Source organism: Lissotriton helveticus, chromosome 12, assembly GCF_964261635.1.
Source record: "Lissotriton helveticus chromosome 12, aLisHel1.1, whole genome shotgun sequence".
In the NCBI taxonomy this organism is placed as follows: Eukaryota; Metazoa; Chordata; class Amphibia; order Caudata; family Salamandridae; genus Lissotriton; species Lissotriton helveticus.
In genome coordinates this window covers 850074478-850096304 of record NC_136073.1, presented here as the reverse complement: position 1 = coordinate 850096304, position 21827 = coordinate 850074478, and the positions used below count along the sequence as shown (strand labels likewise).

Genomic DNA, 21827 nt, shown 5'->3' with positions numbered 1-21827 from the left:
TAGTTGTATTTTAAAACCCACCCCAAGGTGTTATGTTACAGCAGCAATCCCTCCCTTAAGTGCCTGTACCAAAGCTTTCTTAGAAAGTGTAGCCATAAGTGGATGTGATGATGCGTGTTGTTCTGCAAACCGGCTGCACTTCTCACACAGAATGAGTGAATTGTATGTATTCCATGGGCGCTCCGCGCCGCAAGAGAGGTACACTGTTAGAGCCTATCTGTTTAACCTTGGCTGCAGTACTCTTCACACATACATTTTGTATCCTTCACCTTCGCATCCCCCTGCTCCCCTTCCCAGCCAAGGTCATTGAGGAAGTGATCAACATCCAGCTCACCAGCCATCTGGAGAACTACAACCTTCTGGATCCCTCCTATCCGGCTTCAGAGCAAACCAGAGCACCAAAACAGCTCTAGTCGCAGCCACGGACAACATCAGAATGCTTCTAGACCACATAGAAACAGCAGCCCTCATCCTCCTCAACCACTTAGTTGGTTTTGACTCCATATCGCACCATACACTAAGCAACAGGCTCCCAGATCTGAATCCAAGGTGCAGCCCTCAAGTGGATTGCATCCTACCTCACAGGAAGAACGCAGATAATCCTCACTTCCTACTCCTCGCTCCCTAAGAACATCACCTGCGGTGTGCCTCAAGGCTCATCTTCAGCCCAACCCTCTTCAACATATACATGACACCCCTGGCCAACATCAAGAGTCACAGACTCAACATCATCTCCTCTGCTGACGACACCCAACTCATCATGTACCTGACAAACGACCCAACAACCATCAAAGACAAATTCCAAAGATGCATTAAAGATGTGGCCGTCTGGATGAACAACAACTGTCTCAAACTCAACACCTACAAGACAGATGTACTTCTCGTGGGAAAGGCAAGGGCACCCTCTGAATGTTGGCCCCCAGAGCTGGGCAAAACCACCATATCCACCGAACATACCTGCAACCTCTGCATTATCATTGACAGCAATTAATCCATGAAGAAGCAGGTCCGCGCCATCTCCTCTGCTTGCTTCCTCAACCTCTGAATGCTCAGGAAGGTCTTCAGGTGACTCCCACCCAACACCAGGTTTATGTATAGTGCTTGCAGTGCAGAGTACATTATTTCTCAGCTCTACGCGTGTCTTCAGTGCTCCGTGCTGTCTTGGCTTCAATATTCAAAATGCATGTTTTCTTTACTTCTGCATTTGCAAACATAATGTTCTTTTTGCTCATCTCCTTCATATGTCCACTTTTTTTGTGCGGCCTGACTTTTTTGGGTGATCTCAACTTGGCTAAATGCAGCAGAGAACACAACACTGACACACCCAGAGGGATACAAAAATTCCCGGGGGAGTAGCTGTTTCATTTCAGATGAATGGAGGAACAAGCAAGCAGACTCCGTGCTCAGACGCCTTTAGGGAACAAGCATTGGCAAAGCCAATAGGTTTCAGCTATGTGAAGTTTATTGGCTTTTTCAATGTTTTTGTACATGTTGTACAGCTCCTGTGCATTATGGCTGAAAGTAAAAATGTTGCACAGCAGCTCATCTGCTGTGCAACATGTAAAAAAAATCGACAAAACCAGTAGATTTCGCATAGGCGAAAGCCAGCGACAGCTCCTCTGCTATGGTAGAGGAGTGTCACCCCACCACTTCCAGGAAATCGCAAAACTTGTAAAAGAAAACGATAACAACACAGATTTATTATCATTTTATTTTAAACACAAATGAGTCTTGGGGCGAGACCAGATAATGACAGGCTGGAGGGGGGAGTGTTGGGCACTGCTGTTCGTGCACATGTCGGAACTGACATGTGCACTGTAAAGTCTCAACCCTGAGCTGCATTACCGGGTTCGAGACAGCAGGCACAGGCTCCCAGTCTCCCAGGAGCACAAACTGAGGGCTCTCAGGCCAATCCTGACGCTTCTCTCATGCATGACAGCAGTGTCTGGATTGGCCGCAGGGGAGTGTGGGAGCCTGTGCGGTACAGCAAAAGAGCAAAGAGTCGGCAGTGCGGCAAGAGGCAGGTAAGTGGTTTTCTTCTTTTTTTTTTTTTTTTTTTTTGTTAGTTTATTTTTTTGCCGTCATCCCCCGGCCACTCTGCCCTGATACCAGCCGCCACTGGCTAAACCTATTGACTTTGCCAGTGCTTGCTGTAAAATGATACATCCTTCTCAAATGTGCTTCTTCAAAAGTACAGGCTGCACATGGCGACAGACGTTACGTCTCACATTTCATACCCAAGCCGCACCATCAGGTCTCCAGATAGGTGACATGCTGGCCTGTTTTACTCTCCCTCGTCACAAGAAAAGAAAATGTAGAGTAATGGATACACTGGAGCCTGCCTTCACCAGGAGTGACCTAATGACATACCCTGGTCAGTAACACAGGTAGTAGTGTGCTTTGAAAACGTGTATTTATCTTGCTGTTGTGTGACCTGGGAAGTCCCATGCAGGTCAAAAAGTACATAATTTCAGATTTATGAATTCCCCACTACTAGAAAAAAAGCATGGATTATCGCAAATAGTAGATCTACTTTACAATGTAATGCATTTTTTTGTTTTGACTGGCCTTTCAAAGCAAGGAAAACCTACTTTTTACACAATAAGCTTTTTTTATTCCAATTTTTAGGTTTGGAGCGAGGTAAGAACTTTTGACTATCCAGGGAAAAAAATCTTTTCTTTTAATATACATTCTTTTAGTCAGCCTGCCCTCGTCATTAATATATTTCTTCTACCCACTACAGCATACAGAATGGAGCAGTGGCTCTCTCCAACATTTGGCTAACTACATCGTGAGTGACAGCATTCTGCTCTTTCACAAGGAGCACATACAAAGTAGTACCTTGAGAGCCATGGACTACTATGGCAATGTGTTCTTTTTGATACATGGAAAAAAATATATTTTAGCCAATTAAAAAATATATATATATATTAGCGAGATCCCAGCAGCTCCCTCAAAAAAGTTGTACAAAAAAACATGACAAGTCCAAAAGATTGGCAGCCGATACCCGGCCTATTGGCTGTGCCTTGGTTGTGCCAATGCTTTTTACAAAATTAGGGTGTAAAATAGTCCCACTTCAAAACCGTATATGAAGCCAAAAGTAATTACAAAATGCTGTGCCCTTGCTCAAACTTTATGTTGGGTTACATTGATCATCCGCAATGGATGATTTAATCTGTGTTGTACTGAGGAGTAATATCTATACGTATATACCTATACTTACCTTGAAAGTGAGCTGAAGGAAGCCAGATCCTAGCGGAAGAACTTAAAGATGGAATGCTCTTCAACCTGCAAGAAGTGTTGTTGAAATCACAACCTCTTTGTGTCGAAAAGTTCCAAGTGTGAAGAGGGATGCTCGAATCCTAAGGAGTTTTACTAGAAATTACAGGATGCCTTCTTCTGTCAGCACTCATGGTTGGCGCTTAGAAGACCCAAGCAGTGGCGTTCTCTGTAGTTCATACTGTGAACAAATGTTGGTTTAGCCACCACCTCAGCCAAGTTAGAAGGGAGCTAATTGAAGTAAATAATTTGAATTACGCTCATTAAGTAACATCGTTTGCCCATTGAGCCATTTCCCATTGAACTATTCCCAGATAATTTATATTGTACCCTGAATACATGCCATGATAATCTAGGATTTCCATGGATGACTAAGGTTAAAACTGAAACTTTTCCCTCCGAGCGTTTAACTGGAAGTCACACATTTATAGTTTGCCACAGTAATTCCAATATGGTCTTCATGAAGCTGAACACTGCCATCATTTTATTTTTAGAGCGTTATTTCGATTGTGGTTGAGAGTTATGTATATTTGAGGATGACTGAAACACTGTGAGTGCTGGTGGCTGTACTGTAGAACACTTGGAGCTTAGGGACATTAGATGTGATAATATAAATTCTCACAAAGAAAAATTGGAACTCTGCCAATCAGGTCATAGCCATCCTTATACTAGAGTGTTTTTCCCCATGGCACTTAGTTCTGCGGTCTTCCCATTTTTGTAAGTGCCGTAAATGACACAAGTTAATGGTACTCAATTTATCAACCTCCAGAGGTTGAAAGACCAGGGTTGAAAATCCTGACAGGCCCAACTCATGACCTTCAATTCACGCACACAGATTTCAGCAGTGAGCAAGAGAACTCACTAAGTGAGCTATCTGTGGCGCCAAGTGAAAGGCGTTCTGAATTCTGAGATGGGTTGTTTTGGTCCAGGGCTTCCTATCCCTGGCATGCAAAGTGCTGCTGATTAGAAAGAGTCGGGCTTAAATGGTGGCAATGAAACTACTGGAAACGGGTACAATTGTCAATGTTGGCCGTCTCCTGCACAGGATATGTCGGCACTGATGGAATTATGGCCACTGATACTGATGTTTATAAATAGGGGAGGTGGTAAAATACCCTTTTAAGAGGGTTGTGGCCATGCCTTTTGCTGGGGTAATGTACAGAATTTGCAAATGTGTATTGGGTTCTCACTCGTGCACATAACTCAACGCTCTTAATCAGAAGAAGGGATGAATGTGTCTTGAACATAAAAATAAATCACTGACCTCGGTCTTAGAAGTGCACGCTTCCCCTGTCTAAAACCTGCCCCAGATCATACGCCACAAAATACATTTTTCTAATGTTTTTATACCAAATGAAATCTTGTATGTATCTCAATGCTTGTTTTCCTAATGATGAGTAGTTTTAAAGAGGGTAGGAGAGCTGGACTATTTGTAAATTAGTAACTTTTACACTTGATTGGGAAGAATATTTAAAATTGAGTTGTGTTTCTTGTCAGTCATTCAGATCTGATCCGGGCACATTCCGAGAAAGACATAAGATGCTCTCAATCCAAGATTTACATCTACAACTCCGAGCCTGGAGAGAGACAGCATAACTCCTTCACAGGAGGTGGAGAAGCAACGCGGTGTTTGCTTGGGACAGGAAAGTCCTTGTGCAAATGAAATCTCCCAACATTTCTTGGCTCACGGATGAGCCTACTGGGCAGTCGATCAGTTCCTACATTACCCACTCAGATGGGTCCATGCCAGGCTGGCAGACACATGGATGCTTTGAGTCCTGCAGAGCTGGCACATGTGAGGTGGAAAGGGGTGATAAATATAGGCATTACCAAGCAGCCCCAGTGGCTTCTGGGGGCCTCGCCTGATGTCTGAGAATGCACCTCTGCCTCCAGAGGCTTTCGTCACTGGTCTGCTCTACGTTCGATGAGCTACTGTGTGCAGGAAGGCAGTGATAAATTAGGCTCAGAGACACATTAGCAACCATTCTTTCGTCAAAAAGTGTGAGGACCTGGAGCTCGCTGGGGAAAGGTCTGTTCTGTATTTGACTTGCTTTTAAGTGTTTCCCCTTATCGTTTCCTATCTTTTTTCAGCTGTTTTGATTAATTTGTATGTTTCCGATTCATGAATTAAGAAGTCTGAACCTGGAGTGTAGAATCTTACATATTGTCATATTACGTTTCTCGCACTGTCCTTTTCAGACAGCTTCTCCTCTGTCCTGCTGAACCACTTGATATTGCTGATGTCAACTACCTACACACTGAAGCTATAGGTTTACATCTACCCACAATGGCAGCACCCTCTAAAACTTAAGCTTTGAAAACAACCTAGATATTTCCTGTTGTTCAGCATTTATGTTTTGCTATGTGGATTTGTAAAGTACATGGCTACTCGCAGGCTTTCCAGCTCTGGTTAAGACATAGCGTTGCTTCGGTACAAGTGGAGAAACATGGGGTCTATTAATGTGGATATAGCCATGCTTTTAGCCTTTTTAGGTCGAGCTAGACGTAAGCAATGCGAAGCATTGCTGACGTCAGCGAAGACATCTATTGCTACCCGTTTCTGGGAATGTTTAGGTCGAGCTAGACGTAAGCAATGCGAAGCATTGCTGACGTCAGCGAAGTCATCTATTGCTACCCGTTTCTGGGAATGTGGACACAAGAGGGTGCACGAGCGCCGATTTGCTCAGATTTGACCTCGTGAGCGTGCACGGCGCCGTGCCCCTCTTGTGCCACATTCCCTTGCGCAAACACACTCCACACTCACGCATGCGCACATACACAGGCATACACAGGCACACACACACTGCATACACACACGCAGACCCACGCGCGCACACACACACGCAGACCCACGCGCGCACACACTGCATACACACACGCCCCCCCTTACCTCACCAGGCTCTTTTCTTGCGGGCTCCTTCTGCCTGGCTCCCAGTGGATGGGCGGGTGCGATGCGGCCAGGGGCTCCAGTGCTGCTACGGCGGGCGGGGGCGACGCGGCAAGGAACGGCCAGGGACTCCAGTGCCGTCCATCACCTCTTGTACGCCATTAGCAGGCGGAGCCGGAGACGCGGCCAAGAACACTCTGCGCCTGCGCAGAAGTGCGTGCGCCCGCCTGACGTCACTTGTCGGAGCCGGAGACGCGGCCAAGAACACTCTGCGCCTGCGCAGAAGTGCGTGCGCCCGCCTGACGTCACTTGTTTTTGGTTTATTTTCATTTTCCCTTTCATTCATGGATGTGAACACGGGTGCGGTGCACTCCTACATGATTCACAACTTCGGGCAAATGAAAACAGCAGTCGTGTGGGATCTGCCTGTTTTTATCATGAGACACATGTTCTTCACTGTGAGCGCTTCCGCCTGTTCCTTGGTAGGCGGGTAGCGTGTTGCCGGGGAGTAGCGTTGCCTATGCAACCAGTCTGCTTTATCAGGATATGGTTTCCTGTGCCGGGCTGGTTTTGGAAGTGATGCTGACATGCTGCATTCACTGCAGTCCTGCTTCTGGCGATATGGATGACGTCCCCTCGGTGACTGGACCATCTTCGGGGGTTGCTGTCTGCCCAGATCTCCTGGCTATTTTTGCAACAGCTGTGGAGTCTGGGTTTCAGGCCTAGGAGGGATCCTTCTTTGGAGGGTGATAAGGAACTAAAGGGCCGCATGGTGCAGATATGGCTGAAATCTTGCAGCTTGTGCGTGATAATTTGGGACTTGCTTCCTCTGCTCAGACACCGGCTTATGATTATTTTAGCATGTGCTGCTTCGTATTATGGTACCTGCAGCTCTCTGCATTTGCAATTGGAAACTAAAGTTACGTAATAAAAGGCGAAAGCACAGAGTCGCTCCGAGTGAAAGTTTCGAACTGGACACACGACTCTGGCCATGTTTTTATTTTGTAGCGGAGAAAGCCCAGCTGCCTGTCTTTAGTTAAAGTTTTGTATACTGAGGGGCAGCCCTGGTCTGCAGAGAATGTTCCAGAGCTATGTAACATGAGAGCTCTTCTCTGCACCTACCCCCTCGGGAGTTACTATGAGCGATGTAGCGGTCGACAGACGTCACTTCGTCTTATTACTGACAGATCTGTATCGCAATGAGTTACTCTGCATGGGTTATCAGCACAGTGCTTCACATACTTTACGAGACCCAAGGCGCTTCTTTGTGATTGGGTAAGGTTTGTGCATGCTTACATTACTGAGGTTGGTAGAACTGCAGATACAACAGTGCAGGAAAACGGATGGCTATTTGTGGTGTCTCATTTACAACTGGGGGCTAACACGAGCATTTTTAATATTGAGAGTGCTTTATTGCCTTGTAAACTCAAGCGGGGTAATTTTTTAATGATTTAAGGGTTCGTAGCCTTTGTGATTTTTTTATTATTACACATTCCTGAGCAACAGATAAAACTGTGTGATGGATCATTCTTGGCCCGGCCTACAAAGGGATGAAGTGTGGTTAGGAGATAGCTCACGGCATCGCACACAATACACATACCCACGCACATACACATACAAATGCACACAAGCGCACACACCCACACACATACACCCAAGCATGAACACACACATGCGCACACGTGCATGCACATACACACACCTACACAGACACACGCACACACACACACACACACACACACACACAAACAAATGCACACACACGCGTAAGTGCATGCACATGCATGCACATACACAAATGCAGACGTGGACTGCAGAGGAGACTCGTTTATGTGGTGTGAAATCTCTCCTAGTGGAGCAACTCTTGGGACCCTAGATCAGGAGACCTGCATTACTGAGGTTGGTAGAACCGCAGATACAACAGTGCAGGAAAACGGGTGGCTATTTGTGGTGTCTCATTTACAACTGGGGGCTAACACAAGCATTGATAATATTGAGTGTGCTTTACTGCCTTGTAAACTCAAGCGGAGTACTTTTTAATGATTTACGGGTTCGTAGCCTTTGTGATTTTTTCATGATTACACATTCCTGAGCAACAGATAAAACCGTGTGTGATGGATCATTCTTGGCCCGGCCTACAAAGGGATGAAGTGTGGTTAGGAGAAAGCTTGTGGCATTGCACACAATACACACATACTAACGCACATACACAAACAATGCACATATGCGCGCACACAATACACACATACACCAAGCATGAACACACACGCGTGCATGCACATACTCGCACCTACACAGACACACACGCAGACACACATGCACACACACGTACACGTATGTGCATTCACGCACACAAATGCAGACGCGAACTGCAGAGGAGACTCGTTTATGTGGCGTTTTATGTTGCGTGAAATCTCTCCTCGTGGAGCGACTCTTGGGACCCCAGAGCAGGGGACCTGGATGAAACTGGGCACATTTCTGCATCTTAAATGTAGAGTTGTATTAGCTTGTATAAATCGGAGTGGGGTTAAGTGACAGAACACGACACAGAGGGGGGCACGGATGCTGGCAACTCTGGGGAAAAAGGGGTGGGGAGGTTTAACAGGTAGCAGAAGGGGTGGGGGTAGACCAAACTAGTGACTTAGTTGGTTTAATGCACTGGGATCCGTCTATCTATCCACAGACTGGAAGCTGCTGCCACATTCCCGATACATGGGTTATGTCAAAGGGGGAGGTGAAAGTGCTTATCTTCCGTTTGTCTGCAGTCCACTCAATGACATGTGAGGAACAAGCATTTGCAATGCAATAGGTCTCGCATTTGTGAGAGTTTAAGCTATTGGCATTGTAAATAATAATGCATTTCATTTATGTTTTAAAAATCAACAAGTAAATAAAAGGCTTTGTCATTTACAATGCCAATAGCTCAAACTCTTATAAATGCGAGACCTATTGCATTGCAAATGCTTGTTCTGAACTGTGATTCATTGTTTAGGCTTCTTAATTCTATGGGGAACGTGTTCCAAAGTTTGTGGATGAGATATGAAAAGGACCTACCGCCCATCTGGCCTTGTGAATTCTAGGTACCTTTAAGAATGGACCCGTAGAGAATCTTTACGCCCTACTGGGGGAGTAGAGGGTCAAGAGTGTTCTTATCATTGTGAGCCCTTTGGCGTTAAGCCTTCTATGCGCCAGACAGAGTATTTTAAATGTTATCCATGCCTCATTAAGGAGCCAGTGCAGAACAGCTAAGCACTATTAGCTGAGGCAAATTTTGTGACATTGTATAGGATCCTTACTGCGCATTTTGGACAACCTGGAGCCCTTTGATGACATATTTGGGAGCTTATGAACAAAGAGTTCATGTAGTCCAACCGGGAGAGAACAAGGGGTTGGACCACAATATTGTGGACACACTCTGGATAATGTCGGGACTGTGAGCCTTTTCAAGGGGCGAGGGAGACGACCAATTGTGTGTCGTCGGCATATGATACTATTGACAGCCCAAACTTCTGAACAATATCTGCCAATGGGTGCAAGTACGGGTTAAAAAGGCATTGCCTAATATTCCAGGAGTAAATCTTCTTTGTGGTCCAAATAAGATGGTCCCACTGTGGCACCAGCTGCATCCACTGTCCATACTGTAAAAGTCGCTCAGTCTAACCCTGCATTACTCTGTTCTGTGCCCGCCTGCACCCAAAAGGTAAAAGCACAGTATTCCGGGCATTTGGCACTTTTTCTGTTGTTTAAGAGTAAGAATAGGTGTTTTTTTTAGATCCCAACCCTTTACTAATGCTCTTATTTTTACGTGTTGTTCAGTTTACCCTGATTTACAATAAGTCCCTGCAGGGGCCAGAACATCTCTGTTGTGACACATCATTCATTGTTCCTGATCAGGACACGCACTATTTAGCAGCAGGGAAAATCTAATGGATTAACTTGGGATCAAAGCACAGGTGGTTTTCTTCTGTTGTTTGACAAATGTTAATACAGTGCATACATTGCCTTTAGTTTCTAAAGCTGTGTTTTTTTCTCTCTCCCCCTACAGTGTATGACGTTTCTTCCCATCTCCTGCCCAGTTAACGGTCATCATGACAGAGGGCATCATGGATTTTCAGACGGATCTAGTGGCTTTGCCAATCCCTGGAGATAATGGCCTCTCATGTGAAGTCCCTGAACCCCCAGCCATGGACTTGGAGGAAGTGGCACAACCCTCGTCCTCTTTTGAGCAGACTAACAACACTGCACATCAGCTAAGCACCCATCTGAGCATGCTGTCCTTCCTTCCTCCCGACCCGTCCACCACTAGTGAAGAGACTCAGTCATGTAGCAGTGTCTCAGGAAAAGCCTCTTGGCATCTACCTGACCATAAGAGGGTCCTGGGGCCTGAGAGTTCACAGATCAACCTAAGAAGTTGCAGTAATCGGACAATCACGCCTGTTTTAGAGTATGATGCACAGCAAATGTCAGCTGACACGTTGCACCAGGAGGTTTACAAGGACACATCCAGGGTGATGGAAGAGACTCCAGAATGCGACTACAATTACAAGGACACTCAGGCAGTAACCTCGGCGACACATGGGCTCTCTGAGCAGGGCAGGGTGTCGTCGTCGGGCAGTGACCTCATGGATCTAGGAGAACAATCCACGAGCCCTAAATCACCAAATGCTCTGGAATGGTCTCAGAAGCCGGAAGATGATCACCAGCACATCCAGGAACTTCTAACTCTGCTCAGTTTGCAACAACTTGCTTCCTGTGATGATGTAGTCACTGCTTCCAATCTTGTGCTTCCTTCTGAGGAGGATGGGAACCTAGTGGTGAATTTTGGACTGGAGACAATGGAGGAAAAAGAAACCAGTGACTTTCACAAGACACCAGAACTATTTCCAGAGTGTCCACCTTGTCCCCTTCATATAGCCACAGGGAGAGGCCTTGTGGTGCAAGAGCGACATGGTGGGCATCAAGCTTACCATCAGAGAGACACCGAAATACAAAGCCAGCGTGGGCTACTCTTTGCTGATGCTGACCGGGAGGACTTGCTGAACCTTCTGAGGCATCAGAGGGTAACGCCGTCTGAGATTGGCACAGGGACACCGCTGGCCAGGTCAGAGGCTGTGGCTGGGACGAGCGTTGATATGTGTCATGGCACCAGCACCCCAGAGCAAGAAAGCTGTGGTGTACTTGAACTGGCAACCCACCAAAGGTGCTGCCAGGACTCCGAATGTTGCTGCACAGCAACTGGGCTGGAGAGACTAGTTGTGGGGGTGTCCCAGCCTTGGCCAGAGAAAGAGGGTACACCAGAAGACTCCGCCTGCATGTCTCCCACCAGTCCAGATGAGTGCCCGATGACTTCCAGAGTTCGGAATCCAGCTTCCTGCACACCAGAAGATCATCACACACAAAGTAACAACGATGTAAGCTATTTTGACGATTCCCTGTGTGTGTTGGACATTCAGTGGAAAATGCAAATGCGGCTTGTGTTACTGTAGCGTGTAGTATTAGTGCTCAACAAATACGTTGTTTATTTAAGTTCCCGGGGAAATGTTAATGCTGTGCACGAGATGAGTATGTGTCTGTCTAGGATGTGAAATTTTTTATTGATGCAGATGACATAAAAGCTGCTTTTGGAGGGATACTAGTAATGTACAGTACAGAAAGTTTGAAGGATGGATTCCACTGTGGACATCTTGCATGGGTCCCAAAGATTTGAAAGCCTTTGCATATAAATGTGCCAAGTGCCACATAGGTGCAGGAGGTGTTAAAATCCTAGGCTGTTTTCATTTTTGATCTACAAATACAAAAGCAATGTAGCCAGTTAGTATTTTGATTTGGAGACTTTCAAACGGCTACTGTATTTTATTTGTTGATGATAACCATCTCGCTATGAACTGGCTAATCTGCAGGTATCGGGGGCATCAATATAAAATGAATCCAAGCCGGATAGAGGAATATATGCCTGGCGAGAGCAAAACAAGAGGAATCCGGCCCCTGACATAAGGACAGAAAAGTGGCCAAAATAGAGCAGTTGAGGATGAGGGGTGACTTCATTTATTCTCTCGACCTCTGAAGGCAGCTCCCTCAGATCACCCTCCATCACCCTAAAGGCTCTTGTTCTTGCAAAACTAGTGCTAAATATGACACATTAGGTGGGTGAGCAGTGTGACTACTACTTTCAACACCCTTCCATTGCCCTTTCTGCTGAGAGGATCTGGGATCAGAGAAGCTTTGGGCCCATCAATCAATCAATCAATCAGGGGTTTATAAAGTGCTCTACTCACCCGTGAGGGTCTCAAGGCGCTGAGCATCCATAAGGAGAGCATACTTGAGGCTCAGCCGCCATCAGGTTGGTTACACAATTATGGCACCAGAGTGCAGCATCTTTTGCTTGGTTGTCCCTCTACTGAAACAGCATGGCCATAGCCAAATGCCTTCCTTGTTTAGTATTTAAAAAGTGTTTAGAGCAAACTAGTCAGTATTACTGCTTGGATTTTCCTGTTGATGGTAAGCTGGTCTTAAGCCTTTGCAGGAATCAGCTAATGCTTACAAACAGGTCACCGTAGACTGTGAAATACACATAGCAAGAGTAAAAAGACCCGAGGCTGTGCAAGCGAGGGCAGAAAAGTGGAAATCATATGCCTTAAGTTCCATTCCATTCGAAAGCTGGATTTAAACAGTAACGTGCAACCCACACCCAAAATATATGCTTGCCATTGTCCCCCAACATTCATAAATAGCCATATGACCACAGCCCCCACCCATTGTCCTTTTAAGTCGAAGAACTCCTACCACCCATTGCCAGGAGCATCCCTGTGACATCTTCCATGATGGGATCTTGGGCTGGCAGTCAGTATACTTGTTTCTGAAACCACGGGGTACTCCAAGAGATGCGAGCAAGCCCACCCACAAACGTTTTAAGGCAGGTTTTTTAAGGAAAGAACTACTGTCCAGTTATTACCTTGGTCCTCTTCAGAAACTTTCACCATTGTCCTATTAGAAACGGGTGTCCAGAACAGCATGTGAGTGGACAGCACAGACAGTTTCTTAGAAGCCAGCATATTTTGCCAAGAGGAGGGGCGTTAAGGTATTTGAGAAGCTTGTGGAAGGGCACAGGAGGGATCTGAAAGGAGATCCCAGAAATGGATGGGATCTGCAGTGACCAGGATGGGTTATAAGTGGACAGATCCAAAAGGGACCTGAGAATCTAGGCCTGTGTGGATCGAGGTGCCAAGAATCAATCTTAGCATCTAGGACAGCATATGAGGGAATAGGCTGAGAAGGGATATGAAAATATGCGCAGGGTGTAAGGGATGGGCGCATAATGGATCTGAGAAATCAGGATAGGGCGTGGAGGAGGGTCCATAATGCATTCAAGAAGGCAGAACAGGGTGGGTGCATTGAAGGGGTATGAGAAATTATGACTGGGTGTGGTGGAGGGGCCCATAAGGGATCTGAGTAGGAAGCACACTATGTCAAGTACTAACTCAGAAGCCCGGTAGGAGTCTGAAGAGAGAGGCCCATTAAAAGCCAGAATGAGGATGTGGAAGTATATTCACTTTGTACATCTCTGACATATGTAATTTTGGCACAGCTGAGCTTGCAATCCATCCCTGAGATATATGGCTGGGTCAGGCGTGTGCTACTCCCTGTCGCTGGTGTAGCCAAAGGTGGGCTGAGGGGTGGCTGCCATGTATCCCATAGGTATTTAGAGGAGTGTGCATGGGTGTCTCCTTGCATCCCATACGTGATTAGTTTAGATTAGGAGAAGGTTGCCCTATGCCTAATGGGAATGCAGCAAGGTTGCTTATCCCTGAAATGGAGTTGCCTTGGGAGCAGGAGGGTCTAACCCTGTATCTTTGGAGTGGCAAGGGGTGACAACAGGGGACAGCAGTCTTTTCCTGGGGTTGTTACAGGAGAGTAAAACAGTGTAGCTGTCTGTTGGTGTGGTGTAATGGAGGGCAGATATAGCAGTCTATCCTTGGAGTATGTGTGACTTGGTCGTAGGGAATGCAGTCTATCTTGGGATTTCAAACGTGAGGATTGGTGGGCTGCTTTCTATCTGTTAGGTGTGCAAGGGTATGCCAAGTACCTCTGAGGTATGCAAAAGTGGACATAGGGGGTTGCTTACCATTTCCGGGCATAAGGGGATGGGGGGTAGGATGGCTTCTTTTGTCAATTCCTAATATAGGTGAACAGAAGGCTGCTGCTGTTTATCTGTCCCGCATGCAACAACAGGAAACTATGGTGCTTATGTGCCTTTTGTATATGCATTCCACAGGCAACTGTGAGCATTTATCAGTTGTCAGGATACCTACCTGGAAGAGTATTGGTGCAAACAGGTACAGATGGTGAAAAATGCCCCAGCCTTTGGGTTCATCAGGCAGAAATTCAATGTGTGCTGCACCATGGATGACATTAGCTACACAAACAACCGTGTACCTTAGTATACTTCTGTACAGGGTGCCCCTTCCTTTTGAGATCAACCTCACGCAGTAGTTTGAACATGCCCAAAAAGTTCAACTGACCTGTCCCATGTACGCTTACAGAACTCAGTGTATTCACAAAATATAAGTGTATCGCTACCAGAGAGAAGTTATCTTGCAAATGAGCTCAGAGTAGTGCACCAAAGACCCGGCTTTGTTCTGGTCATTGTTTGACTACTAAGCCATCCCATCACATGATCCCTGGCCAAGTATGTCACTGCGTGTCTAATATCTACTTGAGACCACTCAACCCCCCACAAAGTAGCTCCTCTGGATGTTGGGGAACACCCCACCTGGGTACAAAACAATTTAAGACACTTCCTATAGGCTTTCACATAATGTGACTTAGTGCAGTGGGCTTTCCTGGCAAGTGGTGAAGAGCAAAACAAAATGGCTATCTTCTCAATTTACTCTAGAAACACATCTAAACATCATGGGTCCTGGAACATGCCCACAGATCACCCTTCTAAAACATGTGGATGTATTATGGTCTTGGACAGACTATGCTTATAGATCTGAGGTGTATGGTAAGTTGGCGGGGTTTAGTCCAAGTTGAGACACAAGCTCAGAGCATGAAATAAAAAAGAAACCCCACAGCATTTTTTCTGAGCCTACAGACGTGTGGTTTGGCGTGCTGGTACAACAGCCATTTTCAAAAAGATTGCAGTAACATGATCAGAAGGTTTAAGCTGCTGACAGATGTGGTTTTTAAAGAAGCCTCTGCCAGAAGATGACAGTTCACAAAAAAAGTATAATTTCAAACTAGTTATCTTCCAGCACAAATACGTTTGGACTTGCTGCGCCAGCACTGGAGCTCTTTGACAGCAGACATACAGAGACAGGAGAGTATCAGAGAATACACACAAATGATAGGCTGGCTAAACTCTAGCTGGTTTGGGAAGGGGTAGTTTCAGATGTGGGTCAGAGCTGGGGTTGCTGTTTTTATTTAAGCATAGGCTTCTTTGACACCGTGGCATTGAAGAGACCTTGTTCTGTATATTTCAATGAGGTTGATTATGGTTCCAGTTGCATGTTCCATTATCACAGGTGTTCAAATGTATCCTTCCCCGTTGAAGTAGTGCCGTGGCTGGAATCGAGCAGCCGTCTGATATTCTGAGGCCCAGAGTGCAAGAAATGAATCCGTGGCCACCAGGGGAAGGAGTATTATTGGCATGTATCTCAAATCCATGTGGAAACTTGGAATAGAGAAAATAAGCAGGGCTGGTTCTTGCTGCCCAGTAATCCCTGTCCTTGATTTTACTCTCTTGGGTGAACCCATGTGGTACCCCCTTGTGTGAGGGGACGGGCAGTGTATATGAGGCTGGAATCAGGGTATGGTACCATAGGCACTTTACCATGAGATAAAGCAATAACTTGGGGCCACTTAGACTCTTCAAAATACTGTGCCTGGTTCCATACTTTCCCAGCATCTCCGAATTAACCATACAGAAGGAAAAAACAGTTGCAAACCGGAAAATGAACATATAAAACATTATTTTGCTCTCTTTTCCAATGATCAAAGCCTGTTGAGCAAGACTTTATTCGCAGTACCTCCATAATGGGTGTTTCACTTACCAAGACAGCTACAGATCGTATAAAAATATCAGCTCACATGTATAGACCTCTAGAACACAGGAATCTAGAAGGTGCCACCTTTATGTGATGTGTATAGGAGCATGTATGCTTATAATCTCCGAGAGGCTTAAAGTGACATCCTAGATAAATGGTGGCTGAGCACGAAGAGTTAGGTCGTAGGAGACCATCTAGCAAGTTGTGGTTTTATTTCCTTGACTGCCCAGTCTCACAGTCCATGTCTGTCCAATGCTGAAGTAAACATATTGTGTGAAGCAGCGCCTACTATCCTCTCTTTCTGATGATTGAGCTTGGCACTTCACCGATACCAGTGAAACCTCAGCGCTGATCTGTGGACACTTGTTCCCTGAAACTGCTTCCACCGCCGCAGTCTGAAGTTGTTGACCCCATGAGTGGAAGATGTGTTCTCTTGCCCTTAGAGCTAGTCTACTGAACTTTTGCTGTTTTATTCTGAATGATCCTTTCTGAAACTGAAATCCTCCTCTATTTCAGATGGTGGAATCGGTTTCCTTTTATCCAGCTTCAAAGGAAGGTGAGTGTCTGGTCTGTGTTGGGGGAGGTAAAAGTAGATCACACTATGGGATAAGCATGAGGGACTTTGAGCATGCCTTTATCTCTGAACAAGTGCTAGAGCTCTCCTCCCTGCTGTATTATTGACTGTCCCCGTCCATATGGGCTTTTAATAGGTGGGGGTACTAAAACGAAATTAGCAGAACTGTGTTAGATTTACCCAAGTTATTTTCGTCCAAACAAAATGAATCTTCCTTTGGCCTTTTCAGCTGATGGTGTTTAGTTGCCTACACATTAGTTACAAAGGCGAAGGTTTTAGGTTTCGACCATCTCAGTGCTGATCTAATGGTAGAAACAGATAGGCCCCTCAAAACTGCTACTGGGGGCATTGAATAGGAAACGTCTATAGCTTTGCCCGTTAATTTCTTTTTTCTTTCTCATAGGGGCTTATTGCCTTCTAGGACCACAAGTCAGCGAGTCACTGAGGAAAACTCCCTTTCATCTGAATGTTATCTAACTCCCACCATCTTTTTGGTGGCTTTCGTCACATTAGTCACTAATTTGATGTCACTATTTTACCATAATGAATTGTTTTTATCATATACATAGAAATACAATTGGCTATGTCCTGCATTGGATGCCATTTTTTACTTTGTTTGTTTGCAATCAGACCTCTGAAACCATGTGTGATTTTTCGTATAATATTAACAGAGACAGGAAACAACTTTAGGCACTTATAGACATATGGGACCCAAGATTTATAGGAGCGCAGTATGGCATTTGGCTGACCTACATGAAAGTCACCACAAAGAAGGTAGATGTTAGATAATATTCACACGAAAGCTGTATTTCTCAGTTGACTTGATTACTGGTGGTCCTACGATACATTAAGCCCTTGTGAGAAATACTTGTGAGGAGAGCCATGGAGCCTTCATTGAATTGCCCATGCAAGATGTTTTTAGTCTCTGTGTCTCTTTTTCCCTTGAGATCAGCCCTCGGATAACCAGGACGTAAAACATACACTTTTGTAACCAATGTATTGGGGATTAGGTTTTTTATGCATTTTTAGCCAAACATGTTAATTGACTGGTATGATGAAAACCACTTGGTAAATCTTGGTTGTAGATGTTAATTTTGTGTGTTTGGTATCTGTATAGCATTGAGGGCGAGATAAGCGCAATTCCCTTTCCCTTAATGTTGATATAATCCTGTGAGGCTCTGGTCAATTTCTTCGCCTCTGGGAATAAAAATCCATTGAGCTGATCTGAGTCAAAAGTAGGTGATGAACCCATTATAGAAGGGCAGCGTGTCTATGCAGTCATCAGGCGCTGAGGGCATTTACCGGAGGGTAGGAATTCAGAGAGCGGCCTGTTGCATGGCCATGTATCGCATGTAACATCCAGTCATTTGTGGTTGAAGTTAGAATCCTTGCAGTTGTGCGTCAATGTTATGGTCTTTGGTAGCAGTGAAGGGTACAGTGACCAGGCCTGATAGAAATGATTAGATTGTTCAATGATGAGATGGCAAGCGGTCTGTTCCCCAGGTTGCCTGTTGCAGGATGGAGATGATGCTAAGGGAATGTGAAAGATGCATGACTAAGGCCACAGGTAAAGTGAGGCTCTTTTAACAATCGAGGGGTAAAGCAAGAACAGCCTACACTGCCCCCTGCAAGTGCCTTCTTGTCGTGCAGGGTAAAATCATGACCTGGCAAAAATGATAAATTGGAAAAGGGGTTAAAAAGAAATTAAGTGAGGGGGCATAGGGAAATTCCCTTGTTCACATACATGGGAAAGCAGGTGCGTCCGATTACTGGAAAGTGGAGTAAGAGAGAAGACTAGTACCCACCATTCAAAATCTAAACTTTGTTGTGGGAATCTATTAAAATCATTGATGTTTTGAATCAACAGTGATGGTAAGCGCAGATTGTATAGTGCCCTTGGGACATCTGGTGCTGTCTCAGCTGCTAGGCTGAAACTACAAACTCCTGAGCCTTGTTTTTCTGACTCTGTTGTCTTTCCCCCTCCCAGTGCCTGGTCCCTGCGACCCTGAAGACCTCTTGGATGGAGTTATATTTGGAGCAAAGTACCTGGGCTCCACCCAGCTGACCTCCGACAAGAACCCCTCCACCAGCACGCGCATGCGGCAGGCTCAAGAAGCGGTCGACAGGATAAAGGTAAGAAATGGCAGCTGGTCACTTTTGGTGAGTGTCTGTGCAGGCCACATCATTACAGTAGCACAGAGGAGATACAGAATCCGTCAAGGTTATAGCGATGAATAGAGAGGCTAAACACATTTTTGCCGGATTTTGGAATCTGATAAAGGTTGGGCATGCGTCGGCTCAACCAGTCAGTCTTTTTCCTGCCCACATATAACTTGGTCTGTGGCAATGGACTACCCATAACTTGAAAGCAAACTAGTAATTCCCCATCCTATTATCGACCAGAAACTGCTCAGTGCGTTGGCAGTCTATCCTTCCTACTCCTCAACTAACTGTTCTTATGTGTATGGGATCAACGGGTATCATAAATAGATTTAAAACGTAGTTGCAGCAAAACAGACGGATGTTAATCTGGTCCTGTTCAAGATAAAATCCTGTGAGATTTTCATAAAGAGACCAAAAGCAACCCTCAAGTTATAAAGGTACCCAAAATACCCAAGTAGATTATTTCAGTCTTCTTACAAAAAGGGTATTAAACAAACCATAAATTCTTAAACATTTTCAAAAAAGAAAAATTTAAGCTCTTTCTAAAGAGCAGAGAACAGGAAAGGGAATACTCACTGTTGGTCACATGAACAGAAAAGAGCAACTTTCTTAGCTAGATGTACCTAATCTAAAGTCTGAAAATAGTATTTGTCATTTTCGTACATTGAATACACGTCCTAGGTCTGAATAAAAACATTTCATTTACAGCGAAAAGGAACTGGCTGAAGCAGCTACAAAAACCTAATTTCTGTGAAAGCAAGAGAGATGCTGTCCTCCTTACAAAGCAAAGTAGAAAGTAGATGAGATAGAACATTTGTGTACAGCAGCCTCTTTATAGGCAAAGAGGTAATTCAGTAGACGAGAGAAGGGAAAATAATGTTTACAATCAAAGCAGCTTTTTTTATTTTTATCCCCTCACCCAAGTGCATTTTTTTTAGGCATGAACAGCCCTTGTGGCACACAAGCACACAGGGATAAGAATAGCAGAAGGGTGTTAGACATAGGGGCATTTGATAAGCAAGAGCAGGATGAAAAACGTTTAGAGTGGATAAGCAAGCAATAAAAGCTGTGATTGTGTGCCCAGATTGGTGGGGGGAGATAAGACCAGGGTGCCGTGAAGCCGAATTGGCAAATGTGTATATCATGTGCGCCTAGCATTCTGAAATGGATACATTAAAGTTGGTGTTATGATGAGAGGGACCCTCGGTGCAATTGTAGTGGGGAGGGGATATTCAGAATCAAAGCCGCTTTTATGAATGAGAAATTCTTAAGAGGGGTAGGCTAGCAGCTTCCCTCCTAATTCTCAAAAGGTTCATGATGAAGGAACCCCCTATCCAGGGCCCTGTTGCTTTGCATAGGCTTGTGCACCACAGCATGTTGGAAAACCCAAGGCTACTGGGAAAATGAGAACTTCATAATGGGGCGGACAGAACATGACACTATAAGACTCACACCACATTACAGAGAACTGAATAGCAACACAGGTGTTTTAAAAGTTTTTTTCCCTCTAAATTTAAGTCAGACCCTGTAGTTTATTTTTCTTCTATGCTTTAATTTCAACTGCCAGTACTTTCTATTCCTCAACGCTGACTCACTGTGTGATAATGTGCACATTGTAATCTTTGATCTCCTCTTGATCCCATCCATCTACCTACACGAGTACAGTTAACTCAATGCATAGTTTTTGAACTAGTTTTGGTATGCAACACCCACCACGTGCTTTACATAAATGTCTATATAGATCGCAGCTTACCTCTGAGACTTATGTTTTTAAGAGCAAACCAGCCGTGCTTCAAAAAAGTAGTCCCATTACAAACAAAAGCCATAACGCACATATGAAATATAAACCAGGGTGCTTCACCTTTTGCCTACCTTCAGTGTTATGATCAATACGCCTCCTCTTAGTGCAGTATGTTGCTCCTAACACTGCGCCTTTTGTATTGTAGGCACCGGACGGAGAGTCGCAGCCAATGACTGAGGTAGATCTCTTTGTCTCCACCCAGAGGATTAAAGTGCTGACTGCGGACAGCCAGGTAAGTGCTTCATCCAGATGGTGTTGAAGCCGGGCGCTCAAAACAGGATTACTTCTACACTGTATGTGTAGCCATGAGGTTATTACAGTTTCCTCTGTTTAGTGTGATTCATTGTAAAATGGTTGTGGCTGTGTTAATGTGCAGCCTGTTTTGTGCTTAAGAGCAGAACTGTGGCTCGTAAATATGTGGCACTTTCTTGCACTCCCTTTCATTACTTTGGAATGAGGTGTTATGCACTGTGTTATCGGTTTGCTTGGTGTGCTTTGTATTTTATGCTAGTTTTGTGTTTAGTTGATGTTTGTGACGCAAACAATCAATCAGTAGATTTGTAAAGCACTTCTTGTCACCCATGAGGGTATCCAGGCACTGCAACTGACTATAATTCTGCTGAGCTTCTAGATGGGCAGTGTAATATTACGGGGTGAAGTATTGCTGTCCTGGTGTGAATGATAGTCTTACTGTTATGTCCAGAGTTTAGTTTGAATGAGTTGTGCAATGCTTAACTAATCATAGCTAATTTGAACAGTGCCTACTATTGGGTTAATATTTACGTTATACCTCTGGTTAATTGTTTGCGTTCCAAATGTCTTGTTTTTCACCACACATTTTTTCTTTCTACTGTTGTCTCTGAAGTATTATGAGATATTCTTGATTTTGTTGTTTGCGCCTCTCTATTGTTTCCGGAGGCTCGTGTATATGTTATGATGTTGGCTACATGAATTTTCTCTCTGTAAAATATATATGTTGTGGTGTTCTTATGCTATTTTGTGTCAATTTGTTATACATATGGTTCATTGTGGTTTACTTTTTTCCAGTGTCTTGCTTCATTAAGAAGCATGAATAGT

The 21827-nt window shown here is 44.8% G+C and overlaps 1 protein-coding gene across 2 annotated transcripts in view; it reads left to right on the top strand.

Moving 5' to 3' along the window:
- The window catches only part of APBA3 (amyloid beta precursor protein binding family A member 3), a 44782-nt gene that overhangs the window by 4487 nt on the left and 18468 nt on the right, over positions 1-21827 (top strand). Inside the window, exons 1-5 of one of the 2 annotated variants that reach the window (XM_078669066.1) lie at positions 5225-5308; positions 10212-11577; positions 16729-16768; positions 18774-18919; positions 20896-20982. In XM_078669066.1, coding sequence (XP_078525192.1) covers positions 10255-11577; positions 16729-16768; positions 18774-18919; positions 20896-20982 — 1596 coding nt within the window. In that variant the 5' untranslated portion in view covers positions 5225-5308; positions 10212-10254. Of the gene's footprint in view, positions 1-5224; positions 5309-10211; positions 11578-16728; positions 16769-18773; positions 18920-20895; positions 20983-21827 lie in introns of those variants that run through there. The other variant, XM_078669065.1, reaches the window with a different exon arrangement.